The 23989-nt window shown below is 35.1% G+C and overlaps 3 protein-coding genes and 2 non-coding genes across 7 annotated transcripts; 1 reads left to right on the top strand and 4 right to left on the bottom strand.

Annotated features, from left to right (window-relative positions):
• Nucleotides 1-3348: 3348 nt before the first annotated feature.
• On the top strand, nt 3349-4993 carry LOC103850221 (40S ribosomal protein S10-2). Its single transcript, XM_009126941.3, has 5 exons — nt 3349-3559; nt 3638-3686; nt 3763-4033; nt 4139-4265; nt 4603-4993. The coding sequence occupies exons 1-5, from the start codon at nt 3557-3559 to the stop codon at nt 4693-4695; spliced, it is 543 nt and encodes a 180-aa protein (XP_009125189.1). The 5' UTR covers nt 3349-3556; the 3' UTR covers nt 4696-4993.
• A 461-nt stretch (nt 4994-5454) lies between these two features.
• Nucleotides 5455-5557, bottom strand: LOC117126998. The gene has a single exon (XR_004449758.1). It is a non-coding gene; the product is annotated as a small nucleolar RNA Z279/snoR105/snoR108 (small nucleolar RNA).
• A 1435-nt stretch (nt 5558-6992) lies between these two features.
• Nucleotides 6993-7091, bottom strand: LOC117126999. The gene has a single exon (XR_004449759.1). It is a non-coding gene; the product is annotated as a small nucleolar RNA Z279/snoR105/snoR108 (small nucleolar RNA).
• Nucleotides 7092-10761: 3670 nt separating this feature from the next.
• On the bottom strand, nt 10762-15191 carry LOC103850220. Of its 2 annotated transcripts, XM_009126940.3 has the most exons (7): nt 13582-15191; nt 13357-13471; nt 13162-13243; nt 12956-13007; nt 12791-12845; nt 12647-12688; nt 10762-12597 (listed from the first exon to the last, which is right to left on the bottom strand). In XM_009126940.3, the coding sequence occupies exons 1-7, from the start codon at nt 13927-13929 to the stop codon at nt 12590-12592; spliced, it is 702 nt and encodes a 233-aa protein (XP_009125188.1). In that variant the 5' UTR covers nt 13930-15191; the 3' UTR covers nt 10762-12589. The 2 variants fall into 2 exon arrangements, with proteins under 2 accessions (XP_009125188.1, XP_009125186.1); XM_009126938.3 differs by having other exon boundaries at nt 12392-12688.
• Nucleotides 15192-16881: 1690 nt separating this feature from the next.
• On the bottom strand, nt 16882-22012 carry LOC103850219 (general transcription and DNA repair factor IIH helicase subunit XPB1-like). 2 transcript variants are annotated; one of them, XM_009126937.3, is made up of 17 exons: nt 21796-22012; nt 21669-21712; nt 21523-21589; nt 21062-21230; nt 20767-20989; nt 20612-20668; nt 20371-20511; nt 20216-20296; nt 19228-19315; nt 18798-19135; nt 18444-18713; nt 18171-18334; nt 18013-18085; nt 17815-17928; nt 17614-17694; nt 17401-17547; nt 16882-17308 (listed from the first exon to the last, which is right to left on the bottom strand). In XM_009126937.3, exons 1-17 carry the CDS (start codon nt 21803-21805, stop codon nt 17081-17083), a joined length of 2295 nt encoding a protein of 764 aa, XP_009125185.2. In that variant the 5' UTR covers nt 21806-22012; the 3' UTR covers nt 16882-17080. The 2 variants fall into 2 exon arrangements, with proteins under 2 accessions (XP_009125185.2, XP_033131094.1); XM_033275203.1 differs by having other exon boundaries at nt 20767-21230; nt 21796-22007.
• Nucleotides 22013-23989: the final 1977 nt, after the last annotated feature.

Here is a 23989-nt window from a genome sequence, read left to right as displayed (position 1 = left end):
GGAAATAATACATCGTGGTTTAAGATGCTTCACATCTTTATGGAGAATCTCAAATCTGATCACAGAAGAACCATCCAAAATGTAGACAAAGCTCCACCACCAGCAAGCTCTGACTTAATTGGTGTAGATGACAAGGATGAGCTTAATGAAAACGAGAATACTGCACAAAAAAATACTTTTGTTCAGTCTTTGGGTACGTGGTCCAAGCCTCTTCACTTCACTCCTCCACCACAGCTAGGAGTCTCTGAAGCGGTTCAATCTCAGATAGATTCCTTCTGGCCGACGATCGGTGAGGCTATTGTAAAAGGTCCCAAGACAAAGAAAGGACAGATGTTGTTTCCTGAACAAGCAAAGCCGCATCTACCGGTAAAAACAGTTCTGCCTCCAGCTCTTAAGGAAGATGGTAGTCTTCGATTCCCATGGGCTGCACGCATGAACCAGTCTTCTAGAAACCTTTTTCGTGCTACTGAACCAACTTATCGTCCGGACGGTACACCTCAAGTGACAATTCCCGCAAAGGTTCTTAGATTAGGACCGGAGAACAAGGAGGAATATGTTGTAGGACAGTTTCATAGGTGTTCAAATCCACCTGGGGGTCTTATCCATGCAGTTCTGAATAGGTTATGGGGTCGGGAATGTAAGATTTCCTGCCGAAAGTTAGGAGACTCGTCATATTTATTCCATATTCCTCATGAAAATACTCGTAAATGGGTTATTCAAAGAGGCGTGTGGCATGTTGATGATTGTCTACTCTTTGTGGCTCCTTGGAATCCTGTTGACTCATTTAAAACTCCCGAGATATCTACCTTGCCGGTGTGGGTAACGCTTAAGAATATTCCAGATTCTTGCTTCTCTAGACTAGGAATCAGCCACATAGCATCGGGTTTGGGAGAGCCTATGCTTACACACAAGCCCCGTCTAGATCCAATCAACATGGGGGAAGCAAAAATACTAGTTGAGGTGGAGTTAGATAAACCATTCCCGAAGCTCATTGCACTTGATGACAAGCAAGGTAATATCTATTTCGTAGAAGTTGAATACTCTTGGATTCCTAGTGCTTGTGAAAGGTGTGGAGCACTTGGACACAAGGAGAAGAGGTGCTTATTACCGCCTCAGTCACAAGATTATGCTCCTATTACAAAAGAACATCATGTCACAAATGAAGAGATCCCGATGGTGGACATTGTTAAGTTGTTGCAAAATTCCTCCGCAGATCATCCGGAGCCAAATTCACGCTCACCCATTGCCCAGCAAACACGTGAGACTTTCAAAAAGCCATTGGTCACTCTTCCTCCTAAGGATGCATTTGCTAGTCCGGTTACACATTCGCATGAGGTACACTCGGACCCTTGCTCACAGATTAATCACACTTTACCCTTGTTAGCAGTAGAGAAAGCTGCGCCAGTTCAGTCACATATTATGGAAAGCATTCCATCACATTCTATCATTTTGGAAGACTCTGAGACTTCTAAAATTGAGCAACCATTTGATCTTCGTTCTCCTGTCACTCTTGATCATCACAACTTCCATACGGAGGATACTCCGCCTGTATATGGGAATGGTAATGGTTTTGATGTGGTTGGAGATTCTTCTAGTTACACCGTAACTAGAGGTGGAAGGACTATAAAACCAACACAAAAGGTTCAAGATATGGGGTGGACAAGGGCTAGTGGAAGAGGTAAAAAAGGTCATCGTGGCCGAGGAAACCAAAATCACTAGTTAATGTCTTTAACTATCTTGTTTTCTAAAATTCAAATGTGAATCTTTATATAGGGTCTCTATACCCTTTGATTTGTGTCAAATTTTATCAAACTCATGAGTGAAAACTCATACTATGTAGTTTCTTACACTTTAATATGAAAGCCTTTTTACAAAAAAAAAGAACCATCCAAAATGACTGAAAAATAAAGACGAAGAAGACAAGGACGACGAAAAATTCGAAGCAACCTCATAATTATAGAATCGCGGTTGACAAAGAGAAAAGAGACAATCACAATCGATGAAGACAAAGAGAAGACACGAGGTAAAAAGTTGTTATACATATATATTCAAATTTAGGGAGACCAATTCCGTTTGGATGATGGGCGGCACATAATTGACAAACAAAAAAATTTAATAGGGATTGTTATGCACATCGGTGGGGAAGAGAACGACGGTGCCGATGAATGTGTATTATATCAGAAAATAGAACATATGTAAGAGATGACTCGTTGTCTATACATACTATATTCGGTGAAAGGACGTCATACAATAGTATATATATATATGTTTGTTAGAGTAGATATTTGTAATGGTACTATACTATTTAAGTATAGCCCATATTCCTCACATATATCTATATTATATCCATGAAACATAACCGTCTGTCTTGCTCTCAAATTTAACACTTCTCTTATTCATCGTGTTCATTTGCACATAAGAAAATTGAGTTATTCTATTCTAAACAAGTAACTTCATTAATACTATTTGTTTAGAATAGAATAACTCAATTTTCTTATGTGCACATCTTACGGTTTGTAATTTATGTGTATTAATCGTTGTTTCATGATTGTTAATATTTGTGATTTGTACTGAAAGAAAGTTAAAATGATATATTATAGTTTATAATTGTGTTTGGGTTTAATGATTTGGGTTTTGTATTTAGGGGTTGGTGTTGGGCATTTAGGGGATGTTGGGGTGTAGGTGATGTCTATGAATGAAATGACAGTTTGAATCATGCTCAATTTGCAATGTCATACTATTCTACTTTTATATATAAAAGTGTAATGTTTGTTCTATTTTTAATGTTATTAAATAGAATAGAACAATATTTTTTTCATATACAAAACAAAACAAGAATTGCAACGACAACAAAACTAATATGTAAACAAAACAAGAATTGCGACGACAACAAAATAAGTGTGTGACGTGAGTTTCATTACATGATTTGATAATAAATAGTAGTGAATCATTTATATCCATATGTAAATGTAATAAACCATTCATATTGTACTAATTGTAAAAATTCTATACTATTATTCTATAAACTGCCATTACATTTCATCCTTCTTGTACGCCGTTTTCCACTATAACTACCACAAGACCATATAATATAACCAATGATCCAATATCACTTCATCATCAACGATACAATCTCCTTTTCTCGTCCATATGTTCTTCATCATCAACGTCATCTATTTTTTCACCGATACTTGAAAAGAAAACGGGTATAACCAGGTTAAATGTACACTGAATGTTATTCAGTTAATAACGTAAATATCAGTGATATATTCTTCATTTCCTTTCCAAAAATTGGTTACTCAGCAAACTAACCCTAGTAAATAACGGTAAGTGTAGAGAAAAAAGTTTGTTAGGTTGGGTCTAACAATCAATTAAGCTAATATATCTCATCACGAGGTTACATATATTGGGCCTAATTATAAGCCCAATAGTAGGTCCGACACATTAACCCTAAAGAACAAACATGTTATAAAATTGGCAGCTTTAAAAAAAAACAGGACAGAACGCCGTCGCTAACACAGCACGCAGTCACCTTCTCTGTTGTCTCATCGCAATCATGGTAGCTCTCTGTTCCAAACGTCAATGAATAACTCATTATGAAAATCAAACGATTAATTTGTACTCGTACTTGTTACAGATTATGTCAGAGGAGAACCGCCGCGCAATCTCCAAGTACCTCTTCCAAGGTACACTTCTTGCTTTTTGAGTGAGTGAGTTTATGCATCGAAGAAGAATATCATTTTTGATTGATTGGTTGTGTAGAGGGAGTTCTGTTTGCGAAAAAGGATTTCAATTTAGCGCAGCATCCTTTGGTCGAAGGAGTCCCGAATCTGCAAGTAATCAAATTGATGCAGAGCTTCAAGTCTAAGGAGTACGTGCGTGAGACGTTTGCATGGATGCATTACTACTGGTTTCTCACTAACGAAGGCATTGACTTTCTGAGGACTTACCTCAATCTCCCTTCTGAGATTGTTCCCGCCACTTTGAAGAAGCAACAGAAGCCTCTTGGTCGTCCCATGGGTGACCGTCCCCGGTAAATAATTCACTTTAGTCTTTCAAAAGAATCTGCTTTAGCCCAGTAGAATAACCAGTAGGGTGCACATTGTGTGATTGATTTGATATGGGTTTTTTTTTACAGTGGCCCACCTCGTTCTGATGGAGAGAGGAGGTCTGGTGACAGAGATGGTTACCGTGGAGGACAAAGATCAGGTGGAGAGTTTGGTGACAAGAGTGGAGCTCCTGCTGATTACCAGCCTTCCTTCAGGGTACCTTTTCTATTTAAATTCTCATTTCCCTTTGTACTGGGTTCTTGCTTTAAATCATGTTGCCAGCTCAGAAATTTTCCAAGTCTTTGTTTCTCTAATACTCTGCAACTAAGTCTTGCTCAAAATCATTTTGTGAAATTCGTGGTCAAATTACTCATTAGTGTGTGTAAATTTTTTATCTTGGCTATGTATGTATTTCTTTTCTGTTATTCCATTTGTTGAACCAGAGTACATGATCGCAAAAAATAAAAAAAAATGCCTGCATTAATTTAACATATTTTGATGGAAAATACAAGACCGTCTTCATTCATCTTTTATATTTGTTTGGTTTTAACAGGGATCCGGTGCTGGATCTAGGCCTGGGTTTGGCCGTGGAGCCGGTGGGTATGGTGCTGGTGCTGGTCCTGCTGCTGGATCTGATCTTCCTTGAAAGGGAAATGTTATCCTTTCTTGTTTCATTTTTGGTTAAAAGGATTTGAGAAGGAATGTCTTTTACTCAACATGATTGTTTTTACGTACGTTAGAATTTTATAAAGGACGTCCAATGTTTTGGATCGTTACAAAAAAATCACTCCTTCTATGCCCTCTACTTTTTCAGATTTGAATGTCTGATGGTTTCAAATTGTAATTCGGTTATTTATTTGGGGACTACGCAAATGGTATCTGCAAGATTTTTAAAGAATACATTTGTGCAAGATTCTTTTTATTAAATACTAAAGTCTAATATATTTTGTTTACGTTAATCTTTGTTTATAAATCGTGGTAAGGTTGGTAGGATGATTTTCAGCCGAAATTGTCATGAATAAACATTTTTGTATTATATTTGAACATTTGAATTTCTAATAAGTGAATCAGCTGGTAAAGTATATGAATAATTGAACAATTTCTTTCATCAAACGCTTTAAACCAAACGGGATTTTACTAGATGTCGTTGTTTTGATATTGAGGAAAAAAAGAACATTTAAATTGTATCTTTCAAGTCCTTATAATTAACTTCGTTACAAGAAAACAAATCCTTACAATTAACATCATGTATTTATTACCTTATATCATTAAAAAACAACCAAAGCTTTAGCCTTAAAAGTTAACAAACTTATAATCAATTTTAATTTCTTTAAAATAACTTTTATTAGAAAAAGAACTTTAAAATTAATAAGAAAAAATGATTTGGAAAAAAAATGAAATAAGAGGGATCAGATATATTGAAAATTGGAGCGCCCAATTGTCGTAAAAAGGTTTGAGCGGAACGCTCTTCACGCATATATGCGAGAATAACCCAATCCTCACTTCCCCTTTAAACCTGAAGGATCATGTTTTCAAAGTTGGCACTTCTTTTTCTTTTATAGACCCACTCATTCACATGTCTGTCTACACAATCGATGTGGGACGAGAATTAAGACTTTTACTCGCTCGCTCGCTCACCTACAGAAGGTTGTTCAAAGGTTTCCAAGCCCATTACAGCCCATGTGATCAGAACGTGTCAGTGGCCCCAGTTGTCAATAAAATTATTACCATTACAGCCCATGTGATCAGAACGCGAGATTGAGAACCGTGGCGCTAGGGTTTTACGGCGGAATGAGAAGAGCAAAAGAGAGAAAAGCTTCTCTCTCTCCTCTCTCTCTTGTTAAGTCCTTCATAATTATTACCAAGATCATTAAAATATAATTCATATCCGTTACAATATTTGTTTTCACATAACTTGAAGACAACAAAATGCTTGCAAGTGTTACGATTATTTTTTTTAAAGAATTTTAAATTTATTCTAGCAAAAAATCGTTTTAACATTTGCTGTTACTTTGTATCTAAGTTTGTTTTGAATAAAAAACCATTAAAACTATGTCTTCAACTCAATCTTCATTTTGTTTCCAGCCATCTAACCCGGCCCCTCTCATAGGCATGGCCAAATAATCCCTTTAATATAGCAAACCGATTTTGAATTCGTTTGCCCACCATTCAGATCAGGGGAGAAGATGGTGTAGCCACCTCTCCATGTCTCTTCTCTGATTACGTTCCCTCTATAGTGCATACAATGTGGTCTGGAATACATACCAAATTAGGAATGTATCAAGCTTGTCCACTCCTTTGTGTGATATAAGCTGCAAAACCCCACTCCACTCACTGGTATAGTGTGTGGAGAGCAGTCCTAACGTCAAATCTTTCCACACTTCTTCCGATACCTTGCATTGGAAGAAACGATGGTCCCTGGTTCCAAATGAACATCACACTGTCCACAAAAGCTTTGTAACTGTGAGTTCCATCCTTTGGTAATATTATACCCTTTGATGTTGGATTCATCCTTTGATGTTGTCTACGGGATATATGCTGCGGCTCAAACCATTGTTAATATTATACCCTCTATATTATCTTTGAATCTTTTTTCAGTTTTATTGACAGCGGAATGACTCAGAATGTATCTTGCAGTTTTCTCTGCAACTGTCTTGCTTAAAATCACTTTGTGAACTCCTTGTGTATTTAGTCACGGCCTTTGTTTGAGATACTTCAAATTCATTTAATTTGGGTATTACGTTTTTTAAATTCAGGCTACTGAGCAAAAAAGTGTAAAACTGTATAATGCTTATATAATAAATCATTCTTATTATTATTATCATTATTATTACAAAAATCAGCAGGTTTGTAAACTTTAAAGTTTCAACAAAACGTAGAAAAGTTTATTTTTTCAATATTTTTTTTGAAATATAAAAATAAGTTTAAAAAATTGAAACATGAGGGATCAGATATGAAAATTGGAGCGCCCAATTGTCGTAAAAGGTTTGAGCGGAACGCTCTTCACGCATATATGCGAGAATAACCCAATCCTCACTTCCCCTTTAAACCTGAAGGATCATATTTTACAAGACCTGCACTTCTTCTTCTTTTATAGACCCATTCATTATCACATGTCTCTACACAATCGATGTGGGACGAATTAAAGGCTTATACTCGCTCACTTATAGAATGAAAGTCCCTTGACTTGTTCGAAAGGTTCAAGCCACAACAGCCCATTTGATCACAACGTGTCAGTAGCCCAGTCGTGGATATGCAAATCCTAAATTAGCAAATCATTAAAATATAATTCGAGGTAGCATATTCTACTTCAGTAGCATCTTCCCCCCATGCTCCATGAAACACCATCAGCCATAGATGCTTGCTTTCTTGACGCTAAAGTGAAGCTTCTCGTTTAGGCATCTACTCACCAACATACAAATCCACATAAACCCTTTCGTCAAAGTGCAATAATCATAATCACATTTTTAGAACTTAGAACAATGCCATAAGTCCATAACTAAGTTAAAACAAGCTTAAGCAATATTTGGACATTGAGATCATACAAAGAAAGTTGGTTCGTTAAGCCTCACTTATTACAGAGATGTACAGCTTCTCTTCTCAAACGTCATTGTCTTCAAGAAAAAGAGCGTGGCTGATTTCTTTAAGAGAGTAAATAGGAGGTAAAGATAAAGGTAGGGGCGGTAGTGACAGCAAGTGCCTCTACCCGTTTGATGGCTTGTGACAAGAGCCTAAGGTTATGTATCCATAGAGTATGCTTTGGTTATATTTTGATGATTTCCACTATTCGAGTTCTTACAAAAGCTATGGCTGACAAGAGACTGAAACCGTTCTGTTGAACATAGAGAAATTAGGGAACATATTCATAGTAGAAAAAAAAAATAAGTTTATACACATAATAACAAACATGCTATAATATTCTGTGTATCTTATATAATATTACATCAGTTACCCTTGAGCATCTTCAGCCGTTTGATCATTTCTTTATCTTTCTTCTTCTTCTTTCCTTTGTTCTTAATTTCTTCTTCTTTCCCTGTCAATTTTGTTTGGTATGTAGCTTTTGTGTCAAATATAATCCAATCAAATAACTATGCTGATAAAAACATACGTATTTTTTACATATATCATAGCTTGAAAAAAATTAATCGGATTTTTTAAACACTTCCACCGAAGTTTGTAATCTAATATATCAGAACCATATTAAAATAGAATAGTTTACCTAATTTATACTTTCAGTGGTAAGGTATATATATTTAGGTTTTGAAATTATATGTTTTATAAAAACTATTATTTTGCTATGGTGTTGAATGTATGCTTTAAGTTTATGAAGTTTCACAAACATGTTTATATTGACAGTGTATATAGCTTTCATACAATTGTTGAATAAACATTACATTATGATATACTAATCTATTTCTCAAAATAGTATAGCTTCTTCCTCTTTCACTTTCACTTTCACTTTTACACTCCCTCTCTATTCTTTCTCTCCTTCTCTCATTCCCTCAATCTCAAAGCCTGCCTATAAATAGAAGCTTCTTTTAGGCCTCTCACTCTATCTCATATCAGAGAAAATTATATATGAATTTGATTTGTTATGGTGTTGAATATATGCTCTAAGTTAATGAAGTTTCACAAACATGTTTATATTTACAGTATATATTACTTTCATACAATGGTTGAATAAACATTACATTATGATATACTAGTCTATTTATCAAGATAGTATAGCTTCTTCTTCTTTCACTTTCACTCTACAATCTCTCTCTATTCTTTCTCTCCTTCTCTCCTTCTCTCCTTCCCCCAATCTCTCTCTCCATACTTCCTTCCCTCCCTCCCTACTTCTCTCCTCCCTCCTCCCCCCCCCCCCCTCCCATTGATTCTCTTCCCTTCTATCTCCTCCTCTCCCTCCCTTCCTATTCTTCTTCCTCTCTATTCTTTCTTTTTCTCTTTCTCTTCCTAATTCTTTCGCACTAAGTAAACAATTATGTTTTATGTTTGTTAGGGCAAGATTATTGGCGTCCTTAGGAGGATATCTTAGGAATTAAACACTTATAATTAAATGAAAAATAGCCAATAAGAATAAGGACGTCCCTTAATTAAGAAGTTTTTGGTGTCGTCCTTACGAGCCACGTGTAGCTTTGCGAATGGGTGATGATTTTTAGTACTCTCTCTCATCTCTATCTCTCTCCCGACTTCGGTTTCAAGCGGTTTCGAATCAGTCGTTGTGATTGATCTCTTGAGGAGAGCGAGCCTGAAGCGACGTTCTCGGAAGAGGAAGGAGATGCGAACGAAGGAGGTGGCGATTTCCCAGAGCCACCGGAGGAAGCTAATCTCTTCGTCGGAAATTTGGCTTACGATGTCGATAGCCAAGCCTTGGCTATGCTCTTTGAGCAAGCTGGTACTGTTGAAATCGCTGAGGTGAATAAAAGTTGTGATTTTGCTCGATTCCTCTTCCTCTGTTGATGCGTTTGTGTTCATTATGCATTGCGTTAAGGTCATGTATGTTCTGTGCATTACAATTTGAATCAACTGTGAGTCAAAATGGATGAGAGAAGGTCAAGTTCTTGGCTTTTATGTGTTTGGAGCATATTTTGGTTTGAGAGAGTTGTTGTAGTGATGAGAATTATGTCGATTGAGTTTGTATCTGTTGACATCAGATGATGTTCCATTGTTTTGGTTTTGAGTATATATATTCAATCTCTTGTCCTCTTCAAGGTTGTCAAGCAGAAGTACTACCAATAATCAACTCTTTTGGGATTGTCCTTAACTTTGTCTCTTACCAACCAAAAATTATTTAAATAAACTAAGGACTCAAAACTAAGGACAATCAATAATGTTGCTCTTAATATGTTAATATTATGAATCGGATGTTCTATACTATTTACTTATAGTGTAGTGTATTTCGTCATTTAAATATTATCACTCGCACACACAAATGTTTGTAAGGTTATTATGGTCAAGTTTGTGGTATAAATGTCTCATCAAATGCTTGTTACTGTTATATGGCTATATTATTCATTCTTTAGCTTCTTATGAATATAGAACAAATTTATCTAACAAAACCAACATTTGGGTAAAGCTAATATCTAATGTCAGCAAAAATTACAATCAGATATGCCCAAGAAAAGGCAACACTAAAGAAGTTGAGACTCTTGACCTTCGATCCTAACAAAGCTCTCTTCTTCATTGGCTCCTCAATGTCATCATTGCACTGCGGCTTGGAATAATTGTTTGAGTCAACTAAACACAAGTCAACGCTGAAAGCCACCTTCTGTACAGACGATCAAATTTACAGAAGGTGAAAGAAGATCTGTTTCAATCCTCAAGGGTTTAGATTCGAGTTATCAGATTGGGTTATCTTGGTTTATCCTTTTTTATCGGGTAATTTAGGTTTGATATGGTTAACCATTGGTTATGTTTAAATTGAGAAACAGTAAACATATCTAAATTAGCTCAGTGTCGGTTTTAGTTCCCACCTAAAACATTATGTGGATCCAGGTTTCTATTTTTTTTTTTGAATTCAGGAATAATAAGTAGAAGGACTTCTTATATGTAGAATTAAGACGATGTTAAAAGTTTGTGTGTAATTGGTCTTATACGATACTTCTCGTGGAGAAATATGTTGTCTTTCCTAGTTTTTGTCTTTGTAGTTTTCACTCTTTCTCTATAAATCATTTTGTTCTTGCTATTAATAAGTTTTTCCGCATCTTGGTTTTAATTGTTTTTTTTCTTTGTGTTTAGTTTGTTTCCCGTGCATATTATTTATTTTATTTTAATTTTGGGACTTAAACTTTCCCCAAGACTTCATTTTTGTAAGAACATTTTATTACAAAGGATTTTGATTGCTTTTCAATATTATACATGACATTGTAACTTTCACTCTAAAACTGTTGTGAAATCTAAGACCGTAACTGGTACTCAAGTTTTGGAATATTATGAATGAAAGGAATTAAGAAAAATGGAATACCAACTAATGGAATGATGGAATTGTAAAATAAATGGAATGAATAATTGCAGAGAAATATTTTTATAACACAAATGATAACTTTTTAGAGGAATGTAATGAAATGAAATGAAATTTAAATTTAAATTAACATATTGTATAGTTAGTTCGTTTAAAATATAAAGCTATATACACATATGTAACAGAAAATTAAGGTTTGATAATGAATTTACTGGGAGGTGTTTTAATTTATATAGCTTACGTTATAAATAATTATTATGTCGAAACCAATACAATTTTTATTATTAACATTAGTTAAAGGCATCTTTATCAATGAGTGTTTCCAAACTTTCCAATATTTAATTATTAACAAAACGGGTACAAGAATTTTAAACCTCAAGAATCTTAGAAAAACTATTGTTTGAATACAATAAACAAGTTACATAATATCTAACTTAATTAAAAACATTTTCTTAATTAATTTGATTTCATTCCATCTCATTTACATACTTTTTTTTATCATGAATGAATTATAACTACATTCCGTTTGATTCCATTTATTTCACATGAATTTTTGGAATGAGATTTATTTTGTATTCAAAGTAAATGGTAAAAAAAATTGGAATCCATAGGAATAAGCCATTCCATACAATTTCATTCCAAAAATGTAAATCCAGTTGCACCCTAAGTACTTAGATGTGTGTTATACAAGAAACGAGGAACCTTAATTACCTCTCTCAAGTGACCTCTATGCCAGAACGTGAATTAGCTTGTCCTATGGTTTCCTAGTCACTGAGCTATAAATATTTGCCTCGTCCTCGAGGTAATCTTATACCTCTTCGAAATTTCCAAATGAATTACTTGTCCCACGGCTTATAATCGTTGAGCTATAAACAAATGCCTTGTTCTAGAGGTAATCTCAGTACCTCTTTGTAGTGTTCCTGATGCTAAAACGAAACTTGTCCCACGGTTCCAAATCGTTGAGCTATAAACAAATGCCTCTTAATCTTTATTACCTCTCTGGAATAGTTGGTAGAATCTTGATACCGTTATACAAAGATCAAAAGTAGTATATGTTTTAGACTTACCATTTTGAGTTACGAAATTTTGATTAGAAACCACTGTCATTCACATGAACGGAATAGTGTAAATGTTTCTTAGATGGAAGTCTCACTCTCACATGTTCCTCTGGTTACAAGCTCACAACGACCCATGTGTCATGCACGTGTCAATTTTTACAAGATTGCTTAAATTTCAGTATTAATGCAACAATTATCAGCTATTAAGCTAAAAAATGCACGAACCAGCCAGCCACATAAATAATGTATGAAAAGAGTGAACTATGTGGAACGTTGATGCTGTGCATACCCTCTTTTGAGGAACCAAAGATGTTAGGAAGTTCGTTTGAAACAGCCAAAATATTAAAAAATTGAAAGTGTTTATTCTCTTAAAACATTATTAACCACAATACTATAACAGAACAGAAGATATTAGAAACCACGCAATCCTTATTTCTTCCATTTAAAGAACAGACTTTGAGTTTTGATGATAATATTCAAAATCAGTAAGAAGAACTCGGTCATGTTGTTCAATAGCTTCAGATAGCTTGCAATTACATGGCCAATGAAAGGCGCCAAAAACAGACCATAGATTCTTAATGTTAATTGGATTATCTCATAAGGCTTCCCCAAAAACCCTGAAATATTCAAAAATATTTGTAAGAAACATCACAGATTTACAGCTACAAATTTTAAATTAGTATTTATAATTAACGAAAATATAAAAACAGGAAACATACAGTCAGCAACTTGTGGGAACTCGTCGAACAAGAACGTTATGTTCTTTAGCAAAGTCTGGAAAAATAGTTCAAGATAACAAAATAACAAAGGAATGTAAAAAATCATCAGACTATTAATGATTGTCATCCATTTTTCTATGTAAAATTGAGAGCTAATATTTTTACCAATGCAATTCCTCCTGGTTTAATTGGCGATTCAATTAGAATCCTCGCGTTTCTGAAATATATAGTTTGTCAAATAGTTTGTGAGATTATTTGTTTACTGGGTTTGAACTTTTGATAAATACATTTTCCCAAAAATTAAGATAATAATAGGTTACAAAAGTAAATAATTCTAAGAATATTGAAATTTCCAAAAGAAAACGATTTACCTTATAACCAGTATTCCTCCTTCGTCTGTAAATTCATAGAAGCTACATCCTCTCGTAAATGGAATTTTACGTCCTTTCCATTCTTTTATTACAGCAATAGAAAACAAATTTGGAAAGTACATATATAACTTAAATAATGTATTATTTAATTAAAGTATAATTAGGCTTAGTGATGTAGTAAACGTACGTATGTACCTATATGCCAATTAACAGCAGCATTATATCCATCTCCTTCACAAACATTTTCAACACAAAACTTTACGTTTTGTCCCATACTGTTCACCAGTTCTTCAAAGAACTTCATGGCTTCCTGCAAAAGGATATTAACATCCATTGTTCTTAAGTCATTAATAAAACCAAGTTTTGAAATGTAAGACTTACATACACACAGAAGAGTTCCCATTTAAAAACGAAACTTACCTTTTTCCCATGAAATGGTTTAGAGAAGGAAAAGTCATCAACAAAGCAATCGTTGGAGATGCAATTTCTTAGTTGATCTTGATTCTTCTCGTTGATAGACGAATAGAACTTCATAACAGCGTCGTATCCCGAGAGCTGATTTGGCATAGAAATAGGTTGATCTAAACACGAAACCACAATACTTCTCCGTGAGCCATACTTCTTCATCATTTTTATTGGACCATTGTTGATTGCATCGACCCTAGTGTGTTGTAGAGAAGGTAGATCGTGTTTGAGACGAAAAGCTTTGAAATTGGTAATGAGGTTTTTAGAAACCACTGGACTCATAATATTGACCATAGAGGCCATTGGTTGGTATACTATAAAATCTTGAGAAGTTTTTGGTGAAGATAATTGGTAATGCTTAGAAAACTGACTTGTAAAATGTATTACGCTAGAAATGAAGATTGTTTGTTATAATCATGTGTTTAATATGATTTGTTATTGCAAAGTTCTTTACTTGTTCTAACCGTTAAATGTTCTAGGTTGCCTTGTGTTACAAGGAATCTTATAGCATCTCTTACTCTTCCGTATCAAGAAATCCAAAGCATCTCATTCCAAACTTTCTGATTGTGTATTCCTTAATTACAAAAGTTAATGTTCTAACATCTCGGGTATCAAACATCGATTCCATTTTGAATTATGAAATCTTGGTTGGGTTTGGTTTTGTGCTCAACTATATGCATTTTCTCATTTCATTAGGTTTTTATTTAGACACATATGTTTTAAAGAAGCATCTATGATTGTAACCAGGGTTGCTGAGTCCATCCCTCCAACTTCTTTTTTTTGTAGACTCTTCCTCCACTTCTCCTTAGTAGTTCTTACAGTCACTTTTTGCTGGCCCAGCTCTCTGCCTGTCTTACGTATTCATCAATCCATCCCATGAGGTCCACCGGACTTTGGTCCGACAGCTTTTACAGTATTATAAACGGTTTTGTTATGTACCTATTTGTGGCCTCAGTATTTAACTCAAACTCCTTGTTTTCTTTCTATCAAAGTATGCCAAAACAAAGCTACAAATCCTGAAACTATCTCATAAAGTCAGAGGTTCCTTATGAGTAGTAATCATGGATGCTGTACATTGTTAATAACCTGCAACGACGGTATCACCATTCCCTCCATTATTTACTACCTTCTTAAATTCCCCCAAAATCTATAATTTATTTGTATGATCTATACTATACTAAAAGGGGATATAAGCTCCTCTTAGAGTGTCCACGTAGGCACAAAAAATCATCCAATCAGAGAGTCCGAAGTTGCCACGTCATCTCATTTATTTTTCCGTAAAAAATAAAAAAATAATACAAAGGAAATGATCGAACCCAGGTTAGTATGATATAAATATAGGGCATATACCACTAAGCCATTGAAACTTCTTTGAACACATATACAAGAATCACTAAATATATAATCACAAACTCTTATGTACATTTACAATAATATGAATTCAACTTTCAAGACTCCGATACTTTGTTTTGTAAAAAAAAATAAGTAAGTGACTAAGCTAATATATTCTTTGAAAGTGTTAGAACATTGACAAATATGAAAAAGCATAGATTTTTGTTTTCGTGACAAAGCTAAGAATTTTGTAAAAGTAAGTTTAACATATAAATTTTTGTGACAAATATGAAAAAGCATAGTTTTTTGTACAATTTTGACAAAACAACTCAAAACATAGTTCTCTAATGTCTTAATAAAATATTATTTTAGGGTGCAATAATTAAATATATCAATTCAATAAATTTGTAATTTATAGACAAAAGAATAACACAACAAATTTTGAAACATTTGTTTAACCTATCGATTTCTTTTCATGAGAATCCAACTAAACAAGTTAAAAAACCATTAGATTTATTTAATTACCATTTTATTCAATTTTTAATAATTTCAAACTGTAATAATGTATCTTTTTGAAGTTACAAAAAAATAATGTTCTTCCTTTATTACACTAGCATTATATATAGATTCCATATACACAAATAAATATAATATAACAACATAAGCTTACTTTCCCCAATTCATATGAAAACTTTTTAAGTTATCCACCAAAGCAAATTAATTAAATCAATCAAATTGTTAGAATACAACAAATTAATATATAATTTTATTTTAAATTAAATTATTTAAAAAGTGTATTTTCATTAAAAACAAAATAATAAATAAGTAAATTTGATTTGATGGTAATTTTTATGACATATATATATTATGTGAAAGAAATATAAGCTTAATATGGAAAAAATCTTAAATACAAAAAACTCTAAAATTAACAAAAAAAACTAATAAAAATTAAACTATGATATCAATTGAAAGCTTCTTAGACAATATTAATAAAATATTTAAGCGATAATTAGACAAATTTGATTTTTTTTTCACCCAAAAGTTTATTATTAATTAGCATCAGTTATTTCAAGATGTTTAAGAAATGATAGACTTAAATGATACATGAACTATGAATAGTAGTACTTTATAAAGCTCACTTAGATAGCACATCTGCACATTATTTTCAGCATTTTTTATGCCTAAATTCAATTTCTTCAGAGCAGTTATTCCACAAAGAGATTGTATGAGATAATGTTTTGATATTCAGATTTGTTTCTTGACTGTTAAGAAGATTGATAACTGTAAAAGTGTCTTATTCGAATATGATATGTCTATAATCGAGTCTCCAACATGAGACAAGTTTGTTTTAAAAGTAAATAATTTTATTTTTCTTATATTATATAATATATATATTATTTACTGATAATAAAAATATAGTTATTCATCCATCACAAATAACTATGTAAATATTTGAATCAAGTACAACAATCAAATAACATAATGATTTCCACAAAGAAAATTTTAAAAATATATTTATGTTATGTAGTCTTATTTTATATTCTTTAAATAATGTAATACAATATTATGCATTATTTTTTTAGAATCGAGAAATACATATAATATCTTATCCGCGCGTAGCGCGGTTAAAAAATCTAGTTAGTGTAATAAAGGAAAAAATAATGCTTTTCACTACGAAGTTCTGCTACTACCGACACACGCTTTTCACTACGGTCCATACACGTATCAATGTTAAAGTATTTCAATCGCATAGTAATCCAGAAAATATTATTGCTATTTAGTTCATGCGTTAACTTCCATATACAATCATTTTCACTAGTCATTTAACATTCAGTAAGATCAAAGTGCTTTCTCGCAAATGGACAACCATATCACAAACTATTTGGCTAGGAAGGAAAAGACTTGAAAATTAGTGTTTCAAAGAGGTTGAATGAGTTTAAGGTGGTTACTCTCAAATATATGATGAAATTGCAACATGTTGTAAAATCAATGGAGAAATGAACAATTGATGCATACAAAGAGTTGCTTCTTCTAATTCTACACATCCTCAAAGTTAATTCCTAACTCTGCCCGTGTAACAAGCAAAGAAATGAACATGTGTGTGTTAGGCTAAACGTAACCGTTATCGTGTCTTGAAGAGCTGGTGTCGTTTTGTAGGGTCTTTAGGTTTCTTGAATTGTTGACCAGAAGATTTGTGATGGCCAGAGTTGAATTCCTGATACACAAGTCCTTTTGCACCTGACATTACACTCATCACTCCCCTGCTTCGTCTCGTAGCTTGCAGGGCCTTTCCGTCTATGTCTTCTTCTAGTTGCTCTAAGCCAACCAAATCGTCTCCAGCGTTCAACACCTGTGTGGATCATACAAAAAAAAAAACAACTAACAACATTAACTTACTACATGGATGCTTTTAAAATGTGGAATGTGAGCAGTGGGACAAACCTTGGCGAGAAGGGATAACTGTTCTTCTCGACTGTTGTAGCTTAAGCTTGAACCAGCATCAGGTGGTGGAAGACTTGTTGTTATAACTTTAAAGCTATAACCTTGGTCGATCAAGAACTGCTGTCTTTTCGTTGAATAATACATTTCCTGCAAATATTTTAGAGAAAGGATTTAAGCATTCACGCGATCATAAACATTTCTTTGTTGATATACCTGCGTATCTGTAGAAACAAGTGAGTAGAAGAATGCATTGTACTCTTCTTTTCCACCAGCCATTCTATCTTCAATTTTACCCTGTTTTTTTTTTTTCATCATGACAAATTATAAACTATTTATCTTGGATTCAACCAACAAATTTAAGAAGGAACTAGGAGAGACACAACGAGATGAGCAAGAGAATATCGAAAACCAAACCTTGGCCCTAAGAATACGACCCAAACGCTGAGCCTCTTGACGTCTAGAACCAGCATGTGACGAAATCTGGATAACCACATTAGCTTCAGGGATATCTATGGAGTTATCACCAACCTGAAATTATAAAAAAAAAAAAGAAACCAACCCATTAATTGTAAAGTTCATTAGTGAACATGGAATAAACAAATGCTAATATACCTTTGACAAGAAGACTGTGTTCACGTCTTTACTGGTTTTAAACGCCTCTAGAATTTTGGTTCGTTCGATATGGCTACAGATTAAACAAAAAAAACAGGAGGAACTAACTATCATCACTTATTAATTTGAATGAATCACGCAAAAAGTGTGTAACGAACCTGGTTGCACCATAAATCATCGGTTTGCGAAGTTTCATTGCATATTCAGTAAGTGCAAAAAGATTGTCTGCGAAGACAATGATTTTATCCCCACGTTGTTGTTCATGGAAACGAATAAGAAACTCACAGGCTCTGAACTTGTTAGGGTTCATTACATAAAGAGCCTGCAGATACCACAAGACAAGATATATGCACATGTGACATGTCAGACCAACTGAAGTGGCTCATATGCCATAAGATATTCTCAACTGAAGTGGCTCATATGCCACGTACCTGTTTTTTCTTGGAGTTCTCTTTCTTGAGATATTCTGCAAAGAACTCTTTGGTCATAGGACACCATACTTCAGCACACAGAACATTTGCAATGAAGCCTCCTTTAACTAAATCTAGCCAATTGGCTTCATATAGCTTCGGGCCAATGAGGAAGTTCAAATCTGTAATCTTTTCGTCTTCTCTCACAAGGGTTGCTGTAAGTCCTAGCTTGCAGTGAGATTTTGTGATGCTGATGACTTTCCTAAACATTTGGGCCGGAACCACATGCACCTATAAAGAAAAACATAACTCTTAGAGTGCATTCATGGGCTTATTAATAATGGAAACAACTTCTCAATGAACCTATTTATTTACCTCGTCCATGAGCAGCAAACCCCACTCCCTGTTTCTCATTTCTTCAATGATCTTCTCAGACTCCTCAGACCGTTTACCACCAAACGCAACCATATTATAGGTTGTCACAACAACACCAGCATTTCCACGGAACCGTTCTTTACTATCGGAAGTGAAACGGCATATTTGGTCATCTCTTAGAGTAGACCACAACTTGAACTGGAAGGCCCACTGATCCACCGAGACAGCATTAGTCGCCAAACATAGACAACTCTTTTTAATACGAGCCGCTGCAGAAACACCAACTAGAGATTTACCAGCACCACAAGGCAACACTATAATCCCAGATCTTGCCCTTCCTGCTATATCAAAGATTCTAGATCAGTCAATGTGGCATGAAGGAATTTTACTAAGAAGGCAACAAAAAAGGAGGTATGCAGTTAGTTAATACCGTTCCCAAACATTTTGCTCAGACTTTTTTCCTGGTATGGCCTCGGTTGTGCATGGGGCTTCAGTTCCATGTCAAGATCAGGATTCACCTGATAGACACCATCAAGTTATTTAACAGTCATGAACATGTAAGTGCACGTCATATATTGTAAGGCTTAAAGTGTATTTTAACTAACGTTGTCGGAGTGATCACACCACTTTCCCTCTGTTTAAGTCGTTTACATTGTTAAACTCTCTCTCTGGCGCCCTTATCGAGACAGTTTGAGTAGGGTGTGGCTGGTATGTCCTAACACCTGAGAAGACTTTTTTTTTTTTTTTTGAAACACGAGAAGACTATTACTCTATAATCTATAACTTAAAGATGATCAAGAAGGAAAAAACAAGAACCTAACTGATGCATGATGTTATTATCCACTAAACCAGAGCCGACTTAAACAGAGGGAAAGTGGTGTGATCACTCCGGCTTCAATCCTATGCCCCCTACTTCTTAATAGTTAAAGATTCAAATGGTTAAGTCGTTTACACCCTACTCAAAATGGATTGTTAAACTCTCTCTGGCACTCGTCCACGAACAGAGCAGGGTGTGGCTGGTATGTCCTAACACCTGAGAAGACTATTACTCTACAAGGCACCCGTATGTTTGAACACATCTCATCACCTCTGATGGCTGAAGCACTCGCCATCCGGTCAGCCCTCCTCCATGCCCTCGACGCTGGAATCACTTTAATCTGCATCAAGTCCGTCAGGCACTCATCAATGCCATCTCCTCGAAGTATCACTCGGCTGATATCTACGGAATCATTCGGGACATCGAGGCTCTATCTTATCGTTTTTCTCGCATTTCTTTTAGTTTCATTCCGCGATCACAAAACTCTATGGCTGATACTTTAGCCAAATCTGCTATGTACTCTGCTTTCCCCAACTAGTTTTGGTTGGAGGTCTAATTAATTAATTCTCGTGTTCAAAAAAAAAAAAAAAAAAAAACTAACGTTGTCGTTCCTGAAGTCGTATTCCTCTAGCATAGGGTAATTCAGTTCGCTTGGCAAGCAACGCTGCTTCACAATCTCCACCTACACATGAATAAGTAAAGATCATCGAACATTACAAACAAACAAAAAAAAACTCACGATTAGAGGAAATTTACCTGGGCAGGGTCTATCTCAAATGAGTGAGTTTCTTTCTCTTGTGCAGCTGCTGCCAGTTCTGCTGCATTCAACAGCTCCCCAGGTCCTGCTTCAAGTTCACCGCTTGTTTTGCCGATCGTGAATCCATCACCACCATATGGCTAGCAAAAGGTTAATCTAAGTTCCAAGAACTTAAAAGTATATGTATATCTCTGCCACACACAGATGCACTAAATGGAAGAGTAGTTCAACGTAACGTACATCAGAATATAATCTAGCTTTGCTTATAACACCATCATCGCCAAGCTTTTTCAGCACCTGCACTCGATTACAAATAAATAAAATAAAATGAAACCAATACCCAAATACACAAAGACCAGAGAAAAGAGAGGGACAAGACTTGTGAACTCACTTACCTCAGGGAATGGGGATTCAATAAAATAACGATTCTTTTTCAAAACCAGCTTGACTTTGCCGTAGTTGGCAGTAGAAGCATTGATGAAATCAATCATATCATTGGGTAGCTTAGTCTTAGACAGCTTATTCAAAACAGAGATGATAGTCTCCGTCTCAAGACCAACGGAAACAGCAGCGTACAGAGAGTGAGGTGTTAAATTATACTCGTGCATTGACTGTGGCCTGAAAAAATAAACCAAAAGAAAATAACTCCAAAACCATATAACCGCAACACAACATAAACGAAGAGAGGACCTGCAAACGGGTTCAGCAATGGCGATCAGAAAGTCATAAGCTTGTTTGTAGAGAGGAGAGTAAGTTTCCAGAAAAATCCTGCCGTCAGCACAAGCCCACAAAGGTCTGTTCACATGATCGGGCTTCAACTCCAATTTGCTAAAATCCGTATTCATCTTCTCTCCTTCACCTGCAAAATCACCCTCTCTTTACTCTGTTCAAAATGTAACTATGCAACATACACATTAATAAATAGAAGTAAACAGGAGTTGTGGCCGGGTGTTGATTAACTTGAGAATAAAAAATTCAATACAGTGAAACTACCAGATAACCACTGGAAAATTAACATTTCGACATCGCCAGAAACAAAAAAACCGACACGTGGCAACATGTAACTAGTCTGAACCATTTATGTGGGGGCAGGATACCTCCGTATAATTCAAAAAATAAATAAAAAATAAATAGATGTAGAAAGCTTTTACCATCACGAGAATCCTCATATGCATCATCATCACCCATGTAGTATTCTTGGTTTTGGATGTTCTTCATCTTTGAACAATAAAAAGAAAATACAGTGAACCAATTTACCAATGAGGAAGAGGATTTTTTAAAATTAATTCGAACGAACCTTGCCACCGTATTTCATCTTCTTGCTAGATCGTCCTCTTTCACCTGAACAATTAAAACAAGTGTTGTTCGCATATTTATTTATTTTCTGCCGGATGATAATTCACTAAAAAAAATCAGAAGATTACCGTTTCCCATATTGATCGATTCGATTCTCAGATAACCCTCTCGCTTTGTTTTTTTTTCTTATCAATCCGTCAAGGCTCAAAATTACAAAAGGAAAACCGCGGCCGAGTAAGTTATACGTCGAAGCGAGCTGAAACGCTGGTGGAGATTCTGATTTGGATTCGGGTAGTTAAGCGCGGGCGAGACAAGCTCCGAGAATTTATAACAAGTTAGAATATCAAATATGGGCCTTTATATATCCCATAATGGGCCACCTACCATTTTCTATAACGATACCAACTTTTATTATTTTAACCAGTTTGATCCGATACTTCGTCGTATCACTTATGTGCTCTGTCTTCTTTTCAGATGCCAAAGACGGTCCAGTTCAAATCCAGTTCGCTTCTGCTCGACTAAACGACGCTTTCATCTAATGGGCTTAACTGAATCAGTCCAGATCCGATGAAACACGACAAACACTCACAATCTCCACCTTTGTCAGTTCATTTGTCCGAAAACCATTCTTTTTCTTCTTCATGATGCAAAACCCTATCTCTCTAAAGAAACCATTTCCGCCATGAGCTCCACCTAACCCATTCAGCTCTGACAGCTCTCCGATGATTAAGCTTCAGTTCCATCTCCTTGACCTTTACCAGTCGAACCACTCAGCTCCACCACCGAGTTAAGGTAACCGTAGATCTTGCTCCCGATCTACACCCTCCTTTCTCTTTCTCACTTAGATCCATGAGTAACCATTCGTCTTATCCTCTCAAGATGCTGACAAAACCCAAATGACCGAAGATCTTCACCAATCTTCTGGATGCGTCCAATCGATTTACCCGATCCTCCACATACTCAGAGTAAGTAAACTTCTACTTTTCTTTTCATCGTATTCAACCACACGATTTAAATTAATCGGGTTCCTTCTCATGTACTGACCCTTTGATTTTTCTTTCTTTGCAAGGTAACCAAAACCGACAAAGACACCTCAAGCTCCACCGCACCTTATCAGGCGAGGATCTTGGCCAGCTCCAGACATCTTTGAAACGTTGGACCAGGTAAACACTTCGTCAAGAAATCAGCTGCATTTAGAGTAGTATGCACCTTGATTAGATTAACAGAACCCTCATGAACTTTATCCCGGATGAAATGGTATTTAGAATCCATATGCTTTGTTCTGTCATGATAAAATGCATTATTAGCTAGGCATATTGCACTTTGTGCATTATAGTACAACTTGTAGCGCTTGAAATCGAAACCCAATTCACCGCAAATCATCACTAACCATTTACCTTCTTTAGCTGTCCTAGTGAGAGCCATATACTTAGCTTATGTGGTTGATAATGCAACTACAGACTGCATTGTGGCTCGCCAACTGACAATATTCTCCCAGCTTGAAAAATATAAGCTGAAACTGCGATCCAAATCAGAATTATAATCTGAATCACTATAACCAACTATTTCGAACTCATCCTGCTTATTAAACGTTAAAAAACATCCAATGCTTCTGTTAGATACTTGAAACCTCATCTGGCAACATCCCAGTACGCTCTTCCTGGTTGAGACATGTATATGCTAATCAGACAGATAGCAAATCTTAAATCAGGTCATGATCCAATCATAGCATACATTAGGCTTCCAACTGCATTAGCATAGGGGATTTTGTCCATGTAGTTACCTTCCTCCTTGATCTCTGCTTCAGTTAATCTTTTCAATTTGTGCTGAAAGCTAATCGAGGGTAACAACCGGTTTAGCTCATTCCATATTAAAGTTCTTCAATACTTGTCTCTAGTATTTTTCTTGTGAAAGCTTTAGAACTCCTTTCTTTCTGTCATGGATGATATCAATTCCTAAGATGCGAGTAGTCTTTCCTAAGTCTTTCATCTCGAATTCTGATTTCAAGATTTCTTTCAATTTCTAGATTTTCCTCATATTTTTAGTAGCTAATAGCATATCATCCACATAAAACTATAAGAAAACATTTTCTTCCAAAGTCTTTCCTCCAAATAAAATAATATAAAACATTAAATTTTGAATTATGTTAGACCAAATATTATGGGCTTATTAACATACATAACTGTTGGACCATACTATAAGAATGTAAATAAAATTATTGGGCGTCGTATCAATATTGTTGGGCATGTTGTAAAATTGATGTAGTCTATGACCAATAACATGTGTTTTCTTATAAAATATATTGATAAATATAATAAAAAC

The sequence above is a fragment of the Brassica rapa genome, chromosome A07 (genome assembly GCF_000309985.2).
Source record: "Brassica rapa cultivar Chiifu-401-42 chromosome A07, CAAS_Brap_v3.01, whole genome shotgun sequence".
Lineage (NCBI taxonomy): Eukaryota > Viridiplantae > Streptophyta > Magnoliopsida > Brassicales > Brassicaceae > Brassica > Brassica rapa.
The sequence above is the reverse complement of the archived record's forward strand: the minus strand, read 5'-3'. Positions and strand labels throughout refer to the sequence as shown.